Here is a 25500-nt window from a genome sequence, read left to right on the forward strand (position 1 = left end):
AAGTGAGGTTATAAACCTACCTCATGTCACCACCTGCCATGACGTCCCTCCTTATGATTGGGCAGCTGTTGCTGCCTAGTCGCTATTAAAGTACAGATCCTGTCCACCACCCTCATTATTTAATTTAAACCTCCCCATATGCTCCTACACTTGGGCATCAAGTGGGGGCTTTAAATTAAGTAAAGGGGTGGTTGGGGGGGGGGGCTGTATGTGGCCAGCGTGTGAAAGTTATTTATGAAAATGTATGATTTTTTTTTACAATCTTTAGTTAAGATTTTTGGATCAAGTAAAAATCAAAGACAAAAACACATCAGGAGAAAATATCCCACGAAGGGGAGACAAAGAAAACAGCAATATGGTGACCAGGAAATAAAAAATCCCAAAATTGAAATAGAGACATTCTGACAAGTGCTTATGGGAACAACAAACAAGTGGTGCACATCATTATGTAGTCTTAATATGTGTGATAATGTGGGTAGAGCAGAGGAAGCCTTGGTCTAAATCTAGAGGCTGATAAATTTAGTTTGAGAAGAACAATGAATAATGAGCAAAAGAGAACAGGATAGGGTAAAGGGCAGACTCCACACATGGGAGAAAGCAAGGAGAAGAGAAGACAAGCAGGGTTGAAAGAAAGAAAATAGAAAATGCTAAAAAAAAAAAAAGAGGAAATAGGAAAGAGGAAAGGGGCTACCTACCCCTTCTGCGCCTCATGACCAGTCCCCCCCTCACTTCCCCTTTCCACAGATGTCCCCCATCCAGGAAGTCAACCAGTCTTGAGGCTAAAGTGGAGTGATAACACTCCTGCCTCTAGTATAGGGAGGCCTCCATTGCCTCTATGGTTCTAATTTACTTGACCTTTGCAACCCATTGTTGCAAAATATGAGCATGAGGGCTCCTTCAGAGGACGGGGGTCAGAGTCTAGGCAGTATTCAGAAGGAGTTTGAGCAGAATTTTTTTATAGATGGAGATGTGCAATTTAGTTTAATGCAGTGGATATCCTGAAGGCCAGATAAATGGAGGACCCTCTAGTAAGTAGCACAATGTAGAGTAGATGCTCCTCCAATATGGCTTTGTCTCCGAACACTCCCAACAGATGTGCTCTAAAGTACCTTCTCCTGTCACACAACTCCAACAAGATCTAAGCTGATTTCCAAAAAATGGCTTGTAAAAGCTGTGGGACCTATACCACCCTAAGAGGAGCTTGTAGTTTGTCTCCTGTATTTTCATGGAGATGGTGCATCGGTGAAAACTCGTTCCAGCACATACTCCCAGCAGCCCATGTTCTTGGGTTGTGAAAGAGAATAATTTGCCAGGAGCAACTTGTATAATTCAGAAATATCTTGATGAAAGTACACCATTGCACAAAAGGCACCAGAGGACTGCAAAGGTGTTCCTGACAGAAAACAGAAAGTGAAAGTAGTGAAACTGAGAGATAGCCGTGTGGATGGGTTAGCCAGTGAGGGCAGAGAAACTTTTTTACTTGTCTCAAAAGAGGAGTTTTGAGATGGGGTGGGGATGAGGTATCTCCTGATGGGAATGAAAAAAAAAAGTCCCCCTTTAAAGACTGGGTTGTGCATGACCAGGCTGAGGGGATTAGGTAGCATGGAAAGAGAGGTGTGGAAATGAACATTAAACCAAATATGAAGAGTCACTCCCACCAGCGGATGCCGGATTGCCTCCCCAGAAGTTGCCTCTCCAGCCACAGGGATGGGAGTAAGGTGGGTCTCACAAATTCTGTTTTCGAGTAATAACCAATGTCTGCTTGGCTAGGACTCATGCCAGTCAATAATGTGAAGTAGGTGAGTCGTCCTGTAGTATGTTTGAAAAGAGGGCCCCGACCCCCTTTAAATAATATGTAATTTTAATATTGAAAAATAGATATTTTGGGGTAGAATATAATGTTATTAAAGTGTCACTGTCACTCCCCCCCATATAAATGAGTATTTCATAAAGATGCAATCTTTATGAAATACTCATGATGATTGTGTTGGAATTTCACTGAAATTCCAACCCAGTCAAGAGAAATACAGAGACAAAGTATTGACTAGTTTATTTCTGTATTTCACATCTGATTTACTTTCTTTGACACAAGGCCGATCTTGCAAAATCTCCCATAGACCTCAATACTGTACAACAGTGACGTCAATGCTGAGGAGGACCATGCCGGATCAAGATTTCGGCGCCTGCGAGGGACAAGTCCCTAAACGGTGGCAGAGCTGCTTTAAGCACTTTAGATATAGTTCTTCTGTGCCTGCAACTTTCTTACCATTGAGACTTGGGTTTGGCTGACTGTTTTACAAGGGATTCATTTTTTGATGCGCCTCAATTATATTTTAAATAACCATTTCACACTACTAATTTCTTGTTTTGCACTATTATTCTAAATACACATATTTTTCATATTCTAAATTTATAATATTTTCAATAAAGTGTACTGTTATTTTAAGTCCTTCCTTGCAGACAATTCCTAATCTTTGGTACTCCCCTAATTTAGGGGGAACACTTTTAGTACCTTTTAGTTAGAAGGTTAACAAGCTCCCTTATACTAATGTGGGGGTCATATTGACCATCAAATTTTCTTTTTTTTAATTTTTTGCCGACTAGTGCTACCAGCAGGTAAATAGTCAAAAAAGCATTTATCAATAGCTTTTAGCTGGCAAATCATATAAGCCTTGATATATATAGGCTTTGTATTCAATATTTTATCGGCTCCCAAACCATTAAATGGCTTATTAGCAGCCTATAAACATGATCACTTACATTTTATCAAAGCCTAAGTCAATATCTTTGCTGCCTGCTTTTCCTAAAGGACCCAACCCCACTTTTAAATCCATCAGTGACCAAGAATTAATTTGAGCACCCCTCCAATAATACTGGCACTGGAGGGTTAGAAATGTGGTAAACAAAATAAGTAAAGTGATTCTAGCTCTACAAGTTATCCAGGTTAATATTATATTTATTTTTTTGAAAATATAAAGAGCTGTGCTTTTATATTAACTCGTAATTTTCCCCTTGATGTCCTTTAAACCTCTCATTTTATCTGCTAAGCTCACATGTAGGTTTAAGTATTTGTTGAGCACAGAAAGTAACTCTTACCTTTGGAAGTGCGGTAAAGAGTTCTCCTGCTTTCAAGATGATGACTAGGATGATCAGAGAGGATATAGTTCCAGCAATCTGTGAATGATGATCATTTAAGAGAGGTAAGAGACAATAAATAATGTCAGGGATTTTCAATCGCAATTGTAGAAAAAACACTGTACATGTTTTGATAGTAAAGGTCAAAAATGTTAATATTTTAAATGAACAAGGAATCATTTCTATGGCAAAAGTAATATTACTCTAAAAGTTTAATTTCATAAAACTGTATTTTTTATGTGTTTCTCTTCTGTAATGTGACATAGGGTTTTCTCTTTTATATGACGGATGTTTTATCTTCCCAATATGTTGCCCGTCTGTTCCTTGCTGCAATAATACATTTGTCTTCCCTCGGACCAGTTATCTGTCCATTTCTCCAGCCATGTACGTATTGATACTTATAGCTTCCCTCCTACCATATTGCAGTTTTTCTTCTTCTCCTGACAGATTACCTGCATGCTGCTCCTGGCCATAATACCTGTGTGTTCCTTCCTGCATTGTTACCTGTGTGTCCCTTCCAGCATTGTCACCTGTGTGTTCCTTCCTACAAAGTTACCTGTGTGTTCCTTCCTACATAGTTACCTGTGTGTTCCTTCCAACATAGTTACCTGTGTGTTCCTTCCTACATAGTTACCTGTGTGTTCCCTTCCTGCATTGTTACCTGTGTGTTCTTTCCTGCATTGTTACTTGTGTGTTCCTTTCTGCATTGTTACCTGTGTGTTCCTTCCTGCATTGTTACCGGTGTGTTCCTTCCTGCATTGTTACCTGTGTGTTCCTTCCTGCACTGTCACCTGTGTTTTCCTTCCTGCATTGTTACCTGTGTGTTCCTTCCTGCACTGTCACCTGTGTATTCCTTCTTGCATTGTTACCTGTGTGTTCCTTCCTACATAGTTACTGGTGTGTTCCTTCCTACATAGTTACCTGTGTGTTCCCTTCCTGCATTGTTACCTGTGTGTTCCTTCCTGCATTGTTACTTGTGTGTTCCTTTCTGCATTGTTACCTGTGTGTTCCTTCCTGCATTGTTACCTGTGTGTTCCTTCCTGCATTGTTACCTGTGTGTTATTTTCTGCATTGTCACCTGTGTGTTCCTTCCTGCATAGTTACCTGTGTGTTCCTTCCTACATTGTTACCTGTGTGTTCCTTCCTGCATTGTTACCTGTGTGTCCCTTCCTGCATTGTCACCTGTGTGTTCCTTCCTACATAGTTACCTGTGTGTTCCTTCCTACATAGTTACCTGTGTGTTTCCTCCAACATAGTTACCTGTGTGTTCCTTCCTACATAGTTACCTGTGTGTTCCCTTCCTGCATTGTTACCTGTGTGTTCTTTCCTGCATTGTTACTTGTGTGTTCCTTTCTGCATTGTTACCTGTGTGTTCCTTCCTGCATTGTTACCGGTGTGTTCCTTCCTGCATTGTTACCTGTGTGTTCCTTCCTGCACTGTCACCTGTGTTTTCCTTCCTGTATTGTTACCTGTGTGTTCCTTCCTGCACTGTCACCTGTGTATTCCTTCTTGCATTGTTACCTGTGTGTTCCTTCCTACATAGTTACTGGTGTGTTCCTTCCTACATAGTTACCTGTGTGTTCCCTTCCTGCATTGTTACCTGTGTGTTCCTTCCTGCATTGTTACTTGTGTGTTCCTTTCTGCATTGTTACCTGTGTGTTCCTTCCTGCATTGTTACTTGTGTGTTATTTTCTGCATTGTTACCTGTGTGTTCCTTCCTGCATTGTTACCTGTGTGTTGCCTCCTGTGCTCTCCTGTACAAGACTTCTCGACATAGATGAAGTGACTGCAAAGCAGTGGAAGAAGCTTCCTGTTAGATTACTTAATCCAAGTGCTATCAACTCCTAGAAAGAGATCCAAACAAAGCAGCGTGGTTATAGAACAAAATGTCAGAAATCGGAATACGATACTGGGTAGGGGGGGACATAATACCAGTTACATTTACAGAAAGAACCATGGGTTTACAGAGCTGGGTATGTTTAAGCTTTGTTCTTAAGAGAAAACATTTGTTTCAGCAATAATCATTCTTTATATGTAATGTTTTTTAGTTTCTTATTGGATTTAAGTCTGCGACCGGGCCCCTGTAATGTCAGCCTGTCACTTTCTCCCAGCATCCTGCAGGGAGACAGCGCGGGAGGGAGAGGAGGTAGCCGTAGCATGAGACGAGAGGAGCATGAAGAGCTTCAGACCCCTCACTCCCACATTAGCAGAAGGATTCCAAGCCACTCTCCTGGCACATAAGGTAAGCTGACAGGAGGGTGGCTGGAGATATAAAAAAAGACTCTTACGCCACAAGTTTTCTTGTTTCATATCGATCTACCTGTTACAGGAAGATACAATAGATATCTATGTGTTAACATTTTGGCTGCAGTGAAAATACGCTTAGCTCGACATTGGAGCAATACAACTACTCCTACAATGATCGAAATAGGTACCCAAGTTAATTTCCAAAGAGAGGCAGAAAAGCTATACTTTAACAAAGATATAATGACTCTATATAAATATAAGTAAATTTGGGATCCGTGGATTTTATATTATGAAAGCATTAACCCTGGCCAATGATTCTCTGGACCACCTTACCCTGTGAATGACTTACCCCTAGACTGCCCCCCTGTACAGAAACCTTAAGAGCTATGCTTCAGGTTAATAGACGCTATAATATATACATTATCTTTCCTTTGGAGAGATCCAGCATCCGCCCAAATTGTCTGGTTTTGTTTATGGTAGGATTGTATTTGTATAATTTATATGATTTTTATATGATTTTTATAACAATGCTAGATCAAGCAGAATTTTGCACTTGACTGTATGACAAGATTGTGAGTGTATATCTATTTGTAACATTTTTTGAAAAACATACTCAATAAACTGTGTGTGAGTGTATGTATGTATGTATGTATGTGTGTGTTTGAGTGTATGAGTGTGAGTGTGAGTGTATGAGTGTTTGTATGTGTGTGAATGTGTATGAGTGTTTGTATGTGTGTGAGCTACATCCAAGCAGTCAACCACCAACACAACATAAAAGCACACTGCTGCAATCTAACACAAAAATTACATACATACACATCCCTGCACTCAAACAAAAATAAAATATACAAACACACCTCTTTACTCAAAAACATATACTTCACACAAATGTGCATCCACATTTAAAAGTGAACATTACATTCAGACACACCCCTGTTGCATCTGTAAATATATCAACTTTTTCACTTCATTGTTCTATGCCTTTTTATTTATTGTTTTTGAATATCTCTGCTCTCCTTGGATTGATAGCCAACTCACTTTTTTCTGCATTTTATTATTTATTATTTTTTATTCACCATATGTCTATTTACTGCCCTGCAGTACTTGCTCGTTTTTTCATTTGAAATATGACATTCATTACTTATGCCCCTGTTCAGGGACTATCTTTAGCATCCATACGGATATTTGGCGAACATAGGGTTAACCTTCTAGTTATCCCCTTGCCGGATGGCTGTACATGCCACTCAACCATCCATCCCCCTCCCACCGACTCACGCTGCTCGTTCAGCGATTATGATGTCGGGTTGTTTATGGGCGGAGTCTGGGGGTTTAAATTGTGGCGGGCTCACTCACTCCGGTAAGCTCTTGACAAAGGCGCCACGCCAGCGCCGAAACGCGTGTTGAGTTAATACCGGGACCACTTCGGTTCAAGCTATTACGCTATTACTGAGACCATTAGGTTCAGAATCTGAATAGACTAGAAGTCGGAATTATTACAGGGACCACTTGGTCCAGAATCAGATCATAGACTAGAAGTCTGGGTTATTACAGAGACCACTCGGTCCAGAATCAGATTAGACTAGGAATCTGTCTGTAAAAGTAAAAGAATCAGAATCAGAATAGACCAGAACTCTGTGTGATTACAGGGACCACTTGGTCCAGAATCTGGTTATACTAGAAATCTGTCTGTTAAGTAGACTAGGCATCTATATGCTATACGCTCATTAGGAAGGGATTTTTCCTCTACACACTACTATCTTTTTAATGGTTGCATCGGGGTCTTCAGCTATTTCATCGGGGTCTTCAGCTAAATATTGAGTTCAGTGAATTAGGAAGCCAAAAAAACAGCAAATCCTGTTGCGTTATTTGATATTAATATCAATACACACGTATAATGAAATATATAAATATATATAGATATAGATATAGATATACAGAGCGAGAGAGAGATAAGCCAAAATAGGATAGCACTTCTAGGTCTTGTAAGATAAATACAATTTAACATTTATTGCTTACAAAAAAAAAAAAAAAAAAATCAGTGTTTCAGTTTTCCACTGTGACAGTCACTGAGGATGGAACATGGGCACTTTATGTAAGTCCAAAGATTGCTCTTGTGTTTTGGTCACTCTGTCTCAGCACAGATGCAGGGTGTGTCTAATGTATTTGTTTGTTGTTAAGTTATTTCCTTCCCACTTTTCATGTCTTATTGTTTTCCCAGCAGGGCATTGTTCCATTGTTCCAGGGACAAGTCCAGACAAATTGCCATGTGGTCCTCAGCCCTTGTTATTGTCGGTCCCCACCAATCCTTGTAAAAATAGTACTGCATTCACACTAATGTTATTAAGCTTTGTAATATAATTAGTTACTATTGTAGGTTGACTTGGGATATACAGTGTAATTTGCTACTAGCCCAATGCTGAGCTTCACAACATCTGCATGTGTGTTTTACCCTTCACCAAGTGTGGTCTGGTGCTTGGGGAAAGGGCTACATTACTCCAGCGCTGTATTCTCCAGTGAGAGGAAACTTTAGGCGGAGGTACTGGAGCCGGAGTACTGGAGCTCTGTTACATTTTATCCCTTCCCCACAAAGGTAGACCAACCAGGTACCAGACCTCAACTCAGTCTGTGCCTGAGTAAGTCGAGTAACCAGTCCCAAAAAGTCCATTAATACTGGCAGACACCTTGACAAAGTTCCACATAGTTTCTAAGTTTGTCCCTGTCGGGCGCATGGAGCCCTCATAGCTGATCAGTCTGTGGAACTCTGCTTTGGACAAGCCAGACAGGGTTGCTTATTAGGTGCACAGGGTGACTTAGACATAAGAGGGGACTTGAAACCACCCACACTTAACCCTAATAATATAAATATTACTATTTTAACGCTGCCACCATGAAGACAATTTATAAATGAGGTGCCTTGGTCCCCCCCAGGTAACTTACTAAAAAAAACAACAACAAAAAACACCAAATACAACTTAGTACAATATCTATGTAATTGAAAAACACTAATTAGTCTCTTCGGGCAGAACTTAATAAAGGAATATTTATTATGAGCAAAAAATAGTCACAGTGCATACAAAAATATAGATGACAATCAAATTAGTTACACCAACAACAGATTAAAATAACAGAAGTCCTAATCACTTACTCAGGTTTTCAAAATAAAACTTCTGCCCAGGGGGTCTCTGGTAAGGGAGATGGTGACAAGCAAGTACAATACACACTTCAGTATCATTAGATATATACCCTGTGGATTACCAAGCCTTGCCCAGCAGTGGAGATAAGGCGTACCTACAGTAACTATAAGTGACCACCCTCTTGTGTTCCAGACCAACATCAATCAAAATGGAAACATTTGGTAATATCTCCGCCTATGTACTTGCCACAGAAATAATAATTGCATCTATGAATTTGTTACCATTTTTCCATTCCATAGATATGTCAAACTTCTTACTTGTGACCCACTACAACAGACATCACAATCCCTTCCCCTATGGTTAGGTTACGCAAATCATGTTTCGGTTTGATTAGAAGATTGTGCTTGTCCCATCCCAATATAATAAAAATGAGTCTTAATTATTCATCTGTAATACGCTCCTAAGTTCACAGTGTGTTAAAAAAAAAACTACAGCTAAAACATTTTGCGAAGAGAAACCTTGCCTGATTGCTGTCCACCTTATATCCGTGCTTCATAGAAAATATTTTAGCCAGAGATATAGTGATAGTATATCCTACAACCGCAATGGCAAATGCATTCCCAACCACTTGGAAAAACAAGTCAGTTTTGGGAACAGTCGGAGCTAATAACCTGCAAAAACAGTGAGAGTAGATAATTATTCATTCACACTAACAGATAGAGATGATACTGGGTAACTACCTTCTATGTAATTTTGATGAAATGACTTCATCTACCAACAATGTATAAAAGTTTATTTAGCAGAAAAGCAATGCAAAGTTTAAAAATAAATAAATTTCACAGTAAGGACACTCTAAGTACTTAAACCACATCGTAATGTTGGGGTGTTGATACATGGATGCTGTCCGTTTACTCTGACAAATGTAAATGCTGCCAGTTTTAAAAAAATGCATACAGGTGTCAAAGATCACACTTCTAACTGCTGTCAGACTAACAGCCACTATAGGTGTTTTCCTATTAATCATTGCAAATCAAATGTCTTCACTTGGTCGTTATTACGCGCAGTATAAGCATACCAAATGTTGTTAATGGTTTTCATAGAGAAGCACTAGCTTCAGTCTTTCTCTATGAGAAGCACTGAATTGGACAAAACCCATAAATTTTAATGACTTCACCGGAGGTGAAGTCTCTATGGAGGCTGACCCAGCACTGGAATAAATTAATAGAACCGATCTCATTATAGAAATATATATATTTTCTCAATTAGCGTATTCCTTTAATATACATTTTAAAGAAAATAGAGCATTAAATAAAAAAGACTGACACTAGTTATAGGTGAATTTCATTGTTTTATTCAGTGGTTTGATTTCCAGGGAAGTGGCCGTTCCGCTTTAACCCACCACAACTTATATTTAGTTCATAAAAGCCAATTGATTATTTTTGTATTTGAAATAACAAAAGTGAGCCACAACGCGCTATTACTTTTAACCTCTAAACAGAATTCTAGTTTGTAGAATAATAGGAATCTCATTGCAATACAAACCCAGTTGGAATATTTCCCACAATTCCAATGCCGTATTGTTCATGCAGATTTATTCCATATGATACTCCTGTAGAAATGACAAGCTGTGCAAGAGAATCAAAAATATAGATATATATATATATTTTGGTGCCACTACCACATTATTGTATATATTCCCATTATACAGCAGAGCAATGACACTTTATAATGAGTAATAAAACACTAACAGTAACTTAAATAAAATCTTATTTTAACATTAATTACTGCTCACATAGAAATGTACATACTCACACACACATATATGAGGGTAGAGAGGGAATGGATGTACTTTTCACTATTTACATGTAATAAGTGAGTTTACAATTTCAAACCAATATGACTGAATTGGAAAAATTCAACTCAGCTATTTTTCCTTAACGGCTATTATAGTCTAAATTTTGCATTCCTCCATATTTCTCAGGTTTTTTTGAACAAACTCCCATTTTGTTCTACAAGAACCACAGAGAGGAGATTTGTTTCTCTTACCACCACCAGCTCAATAGGTATGGGCATGGGCAACTTGGATTGCCATTTCTGATTCACTTCCTTCACTGCAATGAGGCACAGCAAGGCAATGGTGCTGACAACAAGAGTACCGATGTTTGTGTTGTGAATCCTACGAAACAGACTGATCAAGGACTAAAGGAAAGGGGGATAAAAGAAGAATATTTGAGAAAGTGACAACCATATCAACAGAATCTAAAGACAAGAGATGGTTAAACTTAGCACCCCATATCATTAAGTGCTCTGTGTCCTATACTGCACATTCAGTTCTAAGCATCAAGGTAAGCATTACTATCATATTACTATCAAGTAGAGTCACTTAATACAACTATAGGAACATTGCCAACAAAGTCTTGTGAGACCAATGGGTGAAGATTGGGAGATAGGACAATAGCAAGGATACTAAATGGCACCAATCCACTGTCCACAGGTAGGGATTGAAGGTAACAGTGGTATGTCCACCCCAATACTATATTAACATCCTCTTACCCACTGTCCAAGGGCAGGGGTATAGTAGCATGTCCTCCCTGGTTATTTAATAATGGCCCAAACTCATCATCAATGGGTGGGGCATGGGGATTTTTTTTATGTATAGAGCTATCACCTGCTGGCTACAGGTACAGGCAGGGAAGGGGTGCCAGAGACCTATACCACCACTCATATACATATAAGCAAGTCCCCACCAGATGCCCACAGATGAGTGCATGGCGGAACCGGTGACAATCACTGACCAATGATTCGTTTTTAGTGACAGTAAGATTCCACGAACTACTCACCGTATAGTAGATATGGTATGTGGAGATGTTAAATCTCCTTATACTAATATGCAGGTCATATTAACCCCTGTAGGTTTTTTATTTTACTTTTAAATGTTTTTATATTAAACAGAAGAAGAAATTAAAATGCTTTAGGACTCACATAAATCAGAGACAAAGGCTGAGATTTTTCACTGAGAGGGAGTCCAAAAATATGTTTCAGTTGAGACACTGTAACGTGGATAGTGGCTGCTGTGGTGTAGCCTCGAACAAGTGGTTCTGACAGGTAAGTAACCACAAAGCCAAACTGCACCAATCCCAGGATAATCTACACAAAAGAAAATAAATCCAACTGGTCCATTATCCTAGAGAAACATAAAACTTCTTAAACACGGCAATGTATACTGTGCTAGAGTATACAAAATACTTGCTGTATATCCTGCCCCTCAGAATATGGATCTTAAGTGCAGTATTACAAAAAAAACAAAATCAAAATTTCCCATAATTCTCTAGCATATGCTGAGCCAATTATTTAACAGACAGAGCAAAATGTGTTTATCAATAAGGGAAAAGAGTGGGGGAAAGGTGTTTGTTCCAATGTGCAAACAAACAAAAGCAAGCACTATAACAACAGTGTCCTGGTGCCCCTCATTATAAGTAGTCAAAACATTTTAGTTTAATTGTATATAGAAAAGTGGAGAAACACTCTAAAAGTTGTGTGATCTCCATGGAAATTGTTTGCGTGTATTGGTTTCATTGGTGACTGCACCATTTTTAGAATAGTGCCCAATATTTCTGTGTTTGCATGCCTAATGTGTAAAAAACGATATTCCCTGAAAACAAGATTAACTGTTTTATTCATTAGAGTGTGACTATAAAGTGAGTTTAACATGTGTATGGCAAAATTGCAAAACTGGAAAAAATCACAGGTCTGCTTTAAATTCTAAACTTGGCCTAAAATTTTAAATTTCTGATAATTAGAATTTACACTGAAATAAAAAAAAACATGTGGATATAGCCGAGGGCATGTATGTTTAAGAGTGCCACTCAATCCAATTCAAGTTGCAAAATGGAGTAGAAAACTTTGCTTGTAGCATATGTGAGTAGATCAAAATGGTGCAATGCATCCTCCCTGGCCTTAATCAGTTCAGGGAGTGTCTGCCAATAATCAGTTAAATAATCAGTTCAGGGTGTGTCTGCCAATAATCAGTTCAATAATCAGTTCAGGGAGTGTCTGCCAATAACCAGTTAAATAATCAGTTCAGGGTGTGTCTTCCAATATTCATTTCAATAATTAGTTCAGGGTGTGTCTGCCAATAATCAGTTCAATAATCAATTCAGGGTGTGTCTGCCAATAATCAGTTCAATAATCAGTTCAGGGTGTGTCTGCCAATAATCAGTTCAATAATCAGTTCAGGGTGCGTCTGCCAATAATCAGTTCAGGGTGTGTTTCTAAATAAACGTGTATTGACAAGTAGGACTGCAGATTGCAACCTGGCCATTCAGGTGGTTCAGAAAGGTATACAACATAGTTATATTTGGAATAAGCAGAGGCTTATTCTTGAGAACTGTATATAAGCCACAATAAACAGGAAATAACATTTAGTGTATTTCCATTTCATATCCTTGATTGCAATGTATTCTTTGGCAGGCTCATAGTTCCAAAGAACATGTTGGATGAGTGGCACAGCTGAAAAGATGAAGGCAGCCATAACACAATTGAGATCTGCCTTATTAAAGCTTTCTTTACAGAACCAGGCTGTAGCCATCATTCCAGGAGGGGGTGAGGGGGAGAGGGGGAGAGGGAGTTGGGAGGAAAGGGGGAGAGGGGGAGAGATATGCATGGCAGGTACCCCATGCACATGATAAACAGTTTTTAAAGGGACACTATAATCAACAGAACAACTGTTGCTTATTGAATTCATTCTGGTGATTATAATCATTCCATTTAGGCTTTTTGCAGTAAACACTGTGTTTTCAGAGAAAAATGCAGTGTTTAAATTACAGCCTAGAGATACCTCCACTGACCACTCCTCAGATTTCTGCTAAAGGTGCTTCCCGGGGCAGTGCATCACTATGAGCCAGAGCTGGGTTTGACTTGTGCTGGCTCTGCCCCTCATCTGCCTTCTTGAGAATCTCAGCCAATTGAATGCATTACTATGTGAAAGCATTTTGATTGTCTCAGAACACCACTTCTGACAATGTCACCCAAGCAAGCAGATCAGGGGCAGCATACTAGAATAAAAGGAAGATTTTGCTATATTTAGGGGGGGGGCTTGGGGGCTAGATGGTGGTTTTAACACTATACGGTCAGGGATACATGTTTGTGTTCCTGACCCAATAGTGTTCCTTTAAAGCTAAAAATGTTCTACTTTGAAGCACTGATAATTTGATATGGGGCAGTCTTAAAGAAACAGCTTAAGCATGTTAACTATGAGAGTGTGTAGTAGTTAGGTTACAGTGCCAGGAGTGTCATGGTGCCTCCTTTCCCCCATTGTAAGGAGTCAGACCGTATGTTATAAAGCATAGAAAGACCTTTCAAAATAGGCCAGCAAAATAATGAGTTCCAAGACAGGAAAGATAAAATATATATTTTAAAAAGTCGAATTATTAGACTAATGCAAAAAAATGTTTTACCCATCTGGATCAAATCCTCAGCTGAATTGATTAAGACTCCACAGGTAAGTCCTGGACTGACCGATTCATTCGGGGGTGGATTAAAAAATTATTTCAGTTAAACAGGCTGAAACTAATTTTTGCACAAGTCTAATAATTATATTGTAATTTTTTATGCTCTTAAGGAGCTTTTGAATGCAATTTACATTTTAAGTCATGAGGTTGGTGCCTATCGATAAATAGTTTGTAGTTATGCATAACGGACCTTCTGAACATACCAAGAAAACATTACCTGGAAAATCCCAACCAATAAAGTTAACGCGGCCACAACTTCTACCCTGGCTTTGTCTCTGGCATCCATGTCAATTATTGAGTCATTTCCCGGTAACGTAAAGTTATCATTTGTAACTAGCGATTCTGCTACATTTCCAACCATAATGGACACAACAGCAAAGCTTCCTAGAAAAAAAAAACATCCGTACAAAAATGAATGATGTTTCAAGACAGAAAATAGATGAAGTGTATTAAGCCCAAAGCAAAGTAGTAATGAGCTTTGGACCACAAATGTCTTCCTCATAAAGAGTGTAGATCAAAGTAGAGTGGGCATGTTGAGGGGATTGAGGAGGTAAGCATCTGAGCCCACTACATGACGTCTTTTCAGGCTGCAGTGCCCTGTATTTTATAGATTTCTGTTTTTAAGAAAAAGTACTTATTATATGTAGACATTATTAAAAAAACAAAAACAAAAATAAAACCTGGTGGCATTTTTAGCAGGCTGCATTCCTCATTATTCTATCGGGATCTTTACAAATAACAATAAACAGACTGTCCTACCAATTACCTACTGTATCTTGTCAAACTGTCTGAAATATTGCAAGATAACATCAGATTGTATGTCTGAATTCCAAATGCAATAGCAATTCTAATATTTACGAATGCCAATGCCAATTCTGGTCAAAATTCGGTCAGTCCAACTGAATATGAGGTCTTCATCCAAAAGCATTCGACATCTGGTTTAAAATCAGAGCTTTTCACAAGCAGAATATGTACAAATTGCATGATTTTGCTTTTACATGACAAAAAGTCATGATTTTATTAAAGACACGGAGGCGAGTATTGCATAACCCTTTCTTTACTGTCCACCAATAGCAGCAAAGAATACAAACATAATGAAAAAATGAAGAACATACATTAACATAGGCCCCTCCCCGCTCAGGTCCCGGTATATTAGGCAGCACTTCCCTTCCATATCCCTCTTTCTGAAGATGCGACTTGTAACAATGTCCGAACAAGAAACAAGAACAGAGTCCAATAGTCCACATTAGGGAATCTCACAACAGGGAAGCAGGACCAGATGAGCTGTAGGACCAGAGATTTTCAGTGGGAAGAGTCCTTTCAAGTTGGATAACAACATGCCATCTTATTGGATCAGGCTGTGAAAACATAAAGAAACAGGAGCCGAGAGGTTAAGATCGATAATTGCAACTATTGTAAGGTACCAACTGAGGAGAAAAAATTTCAAATGAATACAAACCCACATTCTAGGGTGATTAGTAAACTTATCATAACATAAACCAAACCTTGAGACATGGCCCCACTTACCGTACCAAAATCATTCGATGTGACTCATTGCAAACATACAAAATGGGTGGGGAAACCTGAATAATAAACGTGGGCGGGACAATACTCGCCTCCGTGTCTTTAATAAAATCATGACTTTTCGTCATGTAATAGCAAAATCATGCAATTTTATAACAAGACACGGAGGCTCATATTGCAAGTTTAAAGCTGATTAACTACTGCTGTAAAAGTATGTGGGGCCGGGCGAAAGTAAAATTCACGGAAAGTAGATTCCCTAGACCAGTCGGCTGTCCTCATAATATCTTCCAGACGAGCCCCTGCGGTCATCATCGAGGATGCTGAGGCCCCCTGGACCGAATGGGCGCCGAAGATAGTGGTATCGATGCCCGCCTGATCCAATAACCATCGCACCCAGCGTGACAAGGTGGTGCTAGAGACCGGTCAGAAGGGTGGTCGAAAGGACAGGAACAGCTGTGGGGATACATGTGAATGATGAAGTTTGGTACGATCTTCGTATTCGCGAAGGCAAGCCACGGGACATAATGCTGGAGAGGCAGGAAAAGCTGGATAGGACACCGACTTGATAGAGGTTTTTGTCCGGCGACTGATGTTGAACGTGACCCCATCCGGGGTGTATGACTTGGCATCGAAGTTCAGGGCTCTAACGTCCGAGACCCTCTTGCAAGATACGAGGCAGAGCAGGCAAACCAATTTGGCAGAAAGTTGCTTCAGGGAGAGCGCTGAGTTAGCGGGCCACGACGAGATAAAGGATAGTACAACGGACACATCCCATGTCGTGGAGTAGCGAGGCCTGGGTGGTCGGGAGAATCGCGAGCCCCGGAGGAGCCGGCACACTAAATGATGTTGACCCGCTGGGCATCCATCAAAACCTTGAAGAATTGCAGAGATGGCTGACCTGTAAAGGTTGATAGTCCTGTAAGCCTTCCCCGCCTCGAAGAGGGACGTCAAAAATTGCAGGACCATGGTTACAGGGGCCGAAACGGGATCCGCGTCCCTAGCCATGCACCAGCTAGTCCAAGCTCGCCAAGCTGACCCATAAGCTCGTCTAGTTCCTGGGGCCCATGCCTCCGCCAACAGGCGTCTAGTCGTGTCCGAAACTCCTTGGATTTCCCAGGGTCCCCGGAGATCCGCCATGCCAGGAGTGGGAGGGAGACGTCCAATCGGAGCGGGTGACACCGTCCCATCGGGTCTAGCAGTAGATTGTGGTGTGACGGTAGTAGCCGTGGGTAGTCCATCGTCATCTCGAGAATTTGGGGGAACCAAGACTGGGTTTCCCAGAATGGGGTCACCATGACTAATTCTGCCCGGTGTCTGCGGTTCTGGAGGAGGGAGCGTGGAATCATGGAAAACAGTGGAAAGGCATATAGGAGGTCCCCTCTCCAGTCAGGCAGGAAGGCGTCTACTGCCTCCGCCATCGGGTCTGGTCTCCAGCTGAAGAATCGAGATAGCTGGGTGTTGAGTCGGGAAGCGAAGAGGTCGATGGAAAATGGACCCCAGAGAGACGATAAACTGGAGAACGCCTCCGTGTCCAACTTCCAGTCGCTGGAGTCTGAAAGATAACGTGACCCCCAGTCCGCTTGGACGTTGTGGAGACCAGGTAGATACTCCTCTTGGACCATCAGGTTCCGTTCCAGGCAGAATTCCCAAAAGTCCTTCGCCAGGGCGGCCAGCACTGCTGACTGTGTACCCCCCAGGTGGTTGACATATCTCACCGCTGAGACGTTGTCCATGCGCAGACGGATGCAAGTTAGGGCTCTGTCCCTCGCGAAGCTGCAGATGGCGAAGGAGCCTGCCAGAAGTTCCATTGCGTTGATGTGTAGCCGTGACTCGGCTGCCGACCAACGGCCTCCTGTACAAATCCCGTCGCAATGGGCTCCCCATCCGTGGAGGCTTGCATCGGAGTCGATTGTGAATTCCGGTTGCGGGCCGAAGATCGCCTTGCCGTTCCATGCGGACAGGTTGAGAATCCACCAACGCAGTTCGTCTTTCGTTTCGGTGTCCAGTGACACCTGGTCTGCGTAGGATGCACCGGCTCTCAGGTGTGCGATCTTCAGTCTTTGCAGTGCCCGGTAGTGTAGTGGGCCCGGGAACACTGCCTGTATAGATGAGGCCAGTAGGCCAATGAGTCGTGCCAGCTGTCTCAGGGTGAGTTGGGGCCGTACCAGTGCTCTGCGTAACTCCTTGCGTATGGCGAGTATCTTGGGCCTTGGCAGTCTCAGAGTCGCCTCCCCTGAATCCACGAGGAATCCTAGGAATTCCATCCGTGTGGCGGGGGCTAGGCATGACTTTTCCCAATTGATAACGAAGCCCAAGCGGGAAAGGAGGTTTATGGCCAGCCGTAGGTGGGCAAGGAGAGTGGAGTGATCTTGAGCCATAAGGAGTATGTAATCTAAGTATACGATTAGACGAACTCCCCGGCTGCGTAGCCATGCCATCACAGGGCGTAGTAGCTTTGTGAAGCACCACGGTGCTGAGGAGAGGCCGAAGGGTAGGCATGTAAACCGCCAAGTCTCGTGTTGCCATTGGAAGCGTAGGAGGTCTCGGGAGTCCAAGGCAATCGGCACCGTCAGGTATGCATCCCTGAGGTCTAGCTTTGCTAGCCAGTCTCCGTGAAGGAGAAGGTCCCGTAGTAGGTGAATACCTTCCATTTTGAAATGGCGGTATCGGACTATGGCATTGAGGGGGCGCAGATTTATGACGGGCCTCAACTGTCCGCCTTTCTTTTCCACCAGGAAAATATTGCTTACGACCCCTGTGGGTTCGGGAGGAGCTTTTTCTATAGCCCCTTTGGTAAGAAGGGTGGAAAGCTCCATGTCGATCCGTCTGCGATCCTGGAGTGAAAAGCAGATCGGTCGAGGAGGGGGAATATGAACGAAGTTGTCTATCAGTTCTATGTGAAACCCTCGAATGGTAGTCAGTACCCAGGGGTCTGTGGTAATTTGTGACCAAGCTGGCAAAAAATGTTGGAGTCTGCCCCCTACACAAACATGAGAAAAAACATGAGGCTTGAGGTAACTCACCGTAGGGTCATCTCGAACCAGATTGTCCTCGGAAGCCTCTAGATCGCCACGGGCGTCCTCGAGATGGGAAGAAGGAGGGGCGGGTGTTAGCCTCCTGGTATTGGGAGCGTTGGTGAAAGGAGCCTCGTCCCGTGCCACGGGACTGGAAATAGTTCCGGCCGGACAGACGGCTCCTGGATCTGCTGGCCCTGGTAGAGACCCGTCCCTGGAAAACTCGCCTCATAGAGGATTGAGCCTTATCCAGGGCAGTAAATTCCCCAACAAATCGACCCAGGTCCTTTATAAAGGAATCGCCGAAGAGGAGGCCTTGGGCGTCCCTACCGGCTTCTGTTAGGGCGAGGTTAGCCAATTTGGGCTCTATCTTAAATAAGATAGCCTTACGTCTCTCAATTGATAATGAGGTGTTAACATTCCCTGCAATACAGATTGCTCTCTGGACCCAGCCATGGAGGTCTTCAGGGTCAACCATGCGGTTTTCCGCTCTGGCGTCTTCCGCCAAATCAAATAGTTTAGACAATGGGCCAAATATGTCCAGGTGCTTATCCTGGCAGGATTTTAAGGCGGATTCGAGCCCCTTACGGGGATTCCAGCCTAGCTTGGTAAGGAATTGGGTCATCTTGGGGTCTACCTCGGGAGTGTCGCAAACTTTGTTAGGCACAAAAAGGCCTTAGACACTCTGCCCTCAATTTGTTGCATGCCGCTTTGCTAAGTGGGTGACGCACCCACTTCTCCAAATATGTGGCAACGTGGTCGGCCGGGAGCCACTCTGCCGATCTCGGATGGTGTAAATCATCCGGGTCGAAGAGTGGAACGCCCGACGGATCCACAAGGGCGGACTCCGTAGTCGCGGGGTGCCTAGTCCGTGGTTCGCCTCCGGACGTCTCTGCCTGGGCAGAGGGAAGGAGGTCAAAACCTGTATTAGCGGCATCCGCTTCAGAGTCGCTGTCAGACTCGATCCTAGCCTCCTCACTTGACCCGATTTCTGAGTCGGAGTCGCTCTCTACCTGTGCTCTGGCACATTTCCATAGCCGGGCCCGTTCTGCCTGGCGCGGAAAGGCTCTCTTGCGTGGTTGTGACACGCTTTCAGGGGCGACCGAAGGTACGCCAGTCATGGTGTTTCTGGAGGCAGAGGGACATCTAGATTTGTGGCTAGCTTTCCTGGGTAAATCTCCCAGTGGGGCCACAGGAGGACGCGGCTGAGGCGTCGTGGAGCCCGAGTAGCGCTCGTCCAAAGGACGTGGCTGGAGGGCCTGGGAAATGGTGTGGGAGAGAGTAGATGACATGGACCCCATGGCTGCCATAATGCCGTCTGTCACTGAGCGCTGAAGCACTAAGAACTGAGTCCCATCTGAGTGGGTAGTTCTGTCGGAGCGAGCAGGTGAATTACCTGAGGTGACAGGGGCTTCTCCCCTGCTGAGTGGGGCATCAGACTCCCCAGAGGGAGGTGAACCAGAATTTAGTCTGGGTTTAGGCATTTTAGATAGAGTGAGAATAGTTAGGGAATCAATACTAAATCTAAGGAAAAACTGACAAGGAACAGATTTGGGTTAGTCACCCAAAGTACTAACAAGCAAAGAAAAAACGATCTCACCAGGGCCCAGACCAGTGCACACTCTGACAGGGAATAGGGAAGAAGACAGGAAGTTTAGAAAATGGCCGCCGAGAATCTCGCGAGATTCGCGGACAAAAATGAAGTAAGGTGAATAAAGAGAAACAACCGAACGTTCGGTTAAAAAAGAGGTGAATTAGATGAATACAAGGTGAGTATAGGACAAAATACGAAACTGACGAACGGGCCGTTCGCAAGAAACAGGCGAACGCGGCAAACAGCCGAATGGCCCTAACTGACGAACGGTGAGCGGCTAGTGTGCATTATGAAAGACAGCTTGAGAAAAAACGTGCGCAAAATGGCGCCAATGCGGGAAAAGCAATGAAGAAAGTAAAGCGGAGAATAAGAGAAAAATAAAGGGGGGTCTGGACCCTGGGCACAATAGCAACTACCAAGTATGCAGAGAGGAAAAACAATTAAAGCAAGAAGCAATAAGGTAAATCAGGATAGAATAATGAAAATATAATATTAATAAAATATTAATAAAATACTAATAAAATACTAATAAAATTAATAACAATAATAAGAATATAGTAACAATAGCTAAAGGATATATAGAGTAAACAACTAATAATACTGAGAATAAATTTAAAACGGTATTGAAAGAAATAATTATAAGGGCAAAGTGACATGTACTTATCTTTGATCGGAGCAGCAAAGAAAGAGGAATATGGAAGGGAAGTGCTGCCTAATATACCGGGACCTGAGCGGGGAGGGGCCTATGTTAATGTATGTTCTTCATTTTTTCATTATGTTTGTATTCTTTGCTGCTATTGGTGGACAGTAAAGAAAGGGTTATGCAATATGAGCCTCCGTGTCTTGTTATAAAATCACCAATTTTATACTGAATTGGGACAGGATGCATCCAGCAGGGGGACATTTCTAAGCTATTGCTCACTTGCTTTTATCAAGCAAATGATCATTTAAAGTCTTATTTGACCGCTGCCAGTGTTGTCCAGTCACTAGAAACGCTCTATTACATGGGGTGGGGGACTGTAAAATAATATTGGTGACCTGAAACACCTCCCCCCATGCCTTTATTTATCCGTATCGGGTGGGGCTTTAGATTAAATGATGAGAGTAGAGGGAGCACACGCCTGTCTTGTCTGTCAAAGCCTTTGTAATCCAAACAATCAGAGCGATGTACAAAGATTTCAAAGAGTTAGAAAGCCATTATAGAGGCTTTCCCCACCGTGAAAGCTCAGTTTAGAGCCCTCATTTGCTCACATTGATTTCTTTTTGTTACGGTGCAAACTGGTCTTTTTTCCAAATAATAATAATTAAAAAAAAAATGTTTTGGCCTTTTGTGAGGCTGAAGAAAAGAATAGGTTAGAAAGAAACATCTGACGGTAAGTATCAATATTTTTGTTCACAGGTATTAGATTTTTGTTTCCCCCTTACTATTATTAGGGTAAGGGGGATAGGCCCGATTGTTTTATTGGGAAGGTGGCTTGGGGCTTGAGGATGCCTAGCCACCTTAAGGGCTTAGCTGGGGGGTGGACAATGGGCAAAACTGTGAGGGGTGGAAAATGGTATGTCTACCTCCCTTCTATATTTTATTAGAAGACTACAACCATGGCATGTTTGGGGGCTTAAGGTAAAATTTGGTTTCACTGGTTATTACATTTATAGCCCCCACATGCTGGCCATTGATGGGGAAAGTGAGGGATGGGGGAAACATCAGGTCCTCCTAGCTAATACCCACTTGCCATTCATTGGTAGGAGCTTGGTGGGACCCATTTATTATAAACTTGATGGCCTCCACCAATAAATATAAATACAAAGCTGTATTCCTGGCACTACCGATCCCTCTGCCTCCCCCCTCCCTCGCACTCCCCCACCCCGGTAAATAAATAAACACTCTTTATTTACTCACCTGACCCCAGCGCCGATGTCCCTCGGCGCTGGGTCGAAGCCTCCGCCCGCTCCTCCATCATGCGACGAGCGAGGTCTAATGCACATGCGCACCAAATGCTGCGCGTGCATTAGACCTCCCCATAGGAAAGCATTGAATCAATGGTTTCCTATGGGATAAATTTGATGCTAGATGTCCTCATGCAGAGTGTGAGGACGTCCAGCGTCAGATAACGGACCAAAAGTCTGTTTGGATTCCGGAAGCCCTCTAATGGCTATCTGGTAGACAGCCACTGAGGGCAGACTTAGTGGTGCAATGTAAACATTGCAGTTCTCTGGAACTAGGTGCAAAAGGGACACAGCACCCTGACCACTTCAATTAGCCTACAGTGTCCCTTTAAATGGTGACTATGAACAATTTCTGTATTTTGCAGACGGATTGTTTTTTCCCCATTTGGCTATTTGGATTACAGTGAATAACCCTGATAATATCTAAGACCATTTAGAAAATTATGTTCTGAATGTTGTAGAATTATTAAATTACCTATTATTGATTGACTATTATTCTTTTTCCTAACAGTATTTAGAATATTAGAAGGAAATGCTTTTCTAGAAGGTTATGAGCAGCACCGGAACAGTCAAGTTCCTGTAGTATGAAACATTGTATGCCATAGTTAGATCATGAGAACTGTACTAATAAAATGTCTATTCACTAAAGCTTGAGAAACTAACCTTGAAGCTAAATGGTGCCAAGTACTCAAAATGACTGGCTGCCAGATCCCCCCTCCCATCGAGCGAGCCTCGTGCTAAACAACAATGGCGCTTGTATCTTATGTCCACTCCCGTGTCAAAGATGACGACATCCCATGATGGGAGGATGCCCAACTAGCCACTTAACACCTAGACCAATTAATAATATTGATGAGAGGGTATTGACTTAACCACTTAACACCTAATCCAATTAATAATGTTTATTTGTTGTTATCTTGATATTCTATGATGATGTAATATTGCTTTTATAAGGGTCTGCGAGCCCGCTTTTTATTCAGATGCCATTAAATTTTCTCGAAGTTCTTTTAACCTGAACTCCGTGTGTCAGTGTGAATTTACTTCTGCGTATACGCAATTTAATCATCTCTAATTTGGACAGGAACAGATAGTCATTCAAACTTATTTGTTTGCTTAAAAGAATCTATATCAATTTGGCGCATCCAACGTGGAGCTCTGGGTTATGACCTATCTGGCAGCCGTCCAAGAAGACGCTGGGTGGATGAATCCTGGGGGAAGGAAGGAGATTGATCACCTCTGAATACACGGTAGAGTCTGCTGCAGCACCTGGCCGGTATGTTCCTTTTCCCTGTGATTTACCTGTCCCAGTGTCTGTGATTGGCTGCCAAGAGGACATCAAAGACAGGTAATATCTTGCCCAGAGAACCTATACCTTATTTGTTAATACCTATTTTACCTGCATGTTGACTATCTGTTGCCTGGTTGTGTTTGCCTTGTTTTGTTTTTAGCTTAGTGCCCGGGTAGAGTGAATGCCTGTTTACCCCTTTTAGGAGCCACGTGGCTGTGGCTGTAAGGAAAAAGGGGGGTGGACCTGTGGAAGTTTTCCTGGGGGTCCTCTAATGCCTGTTTACCCCTTTTAGGAACCACGTGGCTGTGGCTGTAAGGAAAAAGGGGGGTGGACCTGTGGAAGTTTTCCTGTGGGTCCTCCATTGCCTGTTTACCCCTTTTAGGAGCCACGTGGCTGTGGCTGTAAGGAAAAAGGGGGGTGGACCTGTGGAAGTTTTCCTGGGGGTCTTCTTTTGCCTGTTTACCTCTTTTAGGTGCCGGGTAGCTGCGGCAGTAAGGAAAAAGGGGGGGGAGGAATCTGTGGAGGGGTGTAGACTCACTGCTTCCTGGGGATTCCCCATAGTGTCGCTTTGACAGCTTAGCTAGCCTCATTGGACACTTATTTTCTCTGCTTGCAGAGGACAGGACACTTCAGCCTTGAGCGCTGATGCTGGTAGTGTTCCAGTCTTTATTTTTGTGGCGGGTGGATTCAATCAGGCATTGCTGTCTCCAGCACCACGTGGTAGTGGGACTTACGGGTGGGTCCGTAGGGGCACTACGGGAGTGAGGGAAGTGGTGGTCACGGGTACCGGACCACTGTAACAAGGGAGGCTACACAGGATTCGGGTCGGAGTTGGTTGCTGTTTCCTGTGGCCGCTGGTAGTGAGACTTACGAAAGTCGTTCTCCGAGCGGGGACACTACGAGGTTGAGGGAGGTGGCTTTGGCCACATGAGTAAAGGAAAGGGATTACTGTTGAATTTATTTGAACTGTGATGCATGCACTGTATTTTTAATTGAAATGTTGTCTTAATTGGGAGTCATTCAAACTCCTGTGTCTATCTCTACTTTCACTTTTTACTTTTACTCTACTGTCTGTGTTATTTACACTTTCCCCTCCTATTTCTCTTTGTGAGAGAAGTGATTAGTCACACACTTCTCACCTCGCTCCAATCCGTGGCTACCTCGGGTAGGCGGAATAAGTGACTAGTCTACGTTTTGGGAAGACGTACGTAGGGACCCACCCTTATGTAGCAGTCGAGCATAGTAGACACTCTGTTTCCCTCTCTTCCTCTATATCTGGGACGCCTTTTATAGGGGGAATGGGACAGGGGTTAGATAAGCCCAGTAAGGGCTGGTTAGTGTGTGATCTAGTTGAAGACAGAGAGGGTGAAGAGATGGTTAAGAAAGTTGAAAAGATTGCTAAAGTGTGTGGAATTGCTGTACCTTCATGTGGTAGATTACAGCCAGAGAGCTGGCGCAGATTACTGACAGAGAAGAGAGGCAAGCTTACAGATAATGATTTACTTCGTACAGCAGAAGCCTGGTACAGAGTAGTAAGAGCTATTCAGCAAGAGGGATGGGTTGAGGAAGAAATTGATCACAAAGGTTTAAGATTGTATGTTTATCATAATAATTGTGTTACTGGGAAGTTCTCCCAGCCAGCGCCCTGTCATGGCATCCAGGAGGTGACCACTCCCATCATCCCGTCAGTAATGACCGAAATGTAGCTGACCACGGTCACCATCCCTGGTCCCCACCCTACCCCAATCTTAAATGCTGTGGGGTTTTTGTATTTTGTGTTAGCCATTAGATGGTAGAGGACCACCCTAGTAGAGGGTTGGGGTTTTGTATTGAGTTTCACTGAGATTATTACTTTCTGCTATAGTATGGGTAAATGTTGTGTTTTTGTGTCTCTTTGCTTTTGCAATAACTGTAACGTAACTGTCCTTCCAGTGCTGACATGGTTAAAAATTCATGCTTGCAGTCTCTCCCTTGTTCCTCTCCCCCTCTTCCCCCCACCCCTCCCTCCTTGCCTTCTGTGAGACGTGAGGGGGGAAGGAGGGAGGGGTGTGACATGCTTGCGATTCAGATTTGTGTTCCGTGGAGTTATTCAGAAGCTACTGATAAG

The 25500-nt window shown here is 42.7% G+C and overlaps 1 protein-coding gene across 2 annotated transcripts in view; it reads right to left on the bottom strand.

Moving 5' to 3' along the window:
- Positions 1-25500, bottom strand: part of LOC134568010 (solute carrier family 26 member 6-like) — an 83769-nt gene that overhangs the window by 23696 nt on the left and 34573 nt on the right. For both annotated transcript variants that reach the window (XM_063426229.1, XM_063426228.1), the window contains exons 5-11: positions 14244-14410; positions 11499-11663; positions 10563-10715; positions 10059-10141; positions 9040-9187; positions 4866-4979; positions 3097-3174 (exon numbers count right to left, since the gene is read on the bottom strand). In XM_063426229.1, coding sequence (XP_063282299.1) covers positions 3097-3174; positions 4866-4979; positions 9040-9187; positions 10059-10141; positions 10563-10715; positions 11499-11663; positions 14244-14410 — 908 coding nt within the window. The remainder of the gene's footprint in view (positions 1-3096; positions 3175-4865; positions 4980-9039; positions 9188-10058; positions 10142-10562; positions 10716-11498; positions 11664-14243; positions 14411-25500) is intronic.

The sequence above is a fragment of the Pelobates fuscus genome, chromosome 7 (assembly GCF_036172605.1).
Source record: "Pelobates fuscus isolate aPelFus1 chromosome 7, aPelFus1.pri, whole genome shotgun sequence".
Taxonomy (NCBI): domain Eukaryota; kingdom Metazoa; phylum Chordata; class Amphibia; order Anura; family Pelobatidae; genus Pelobates; species Pelobates fuscus.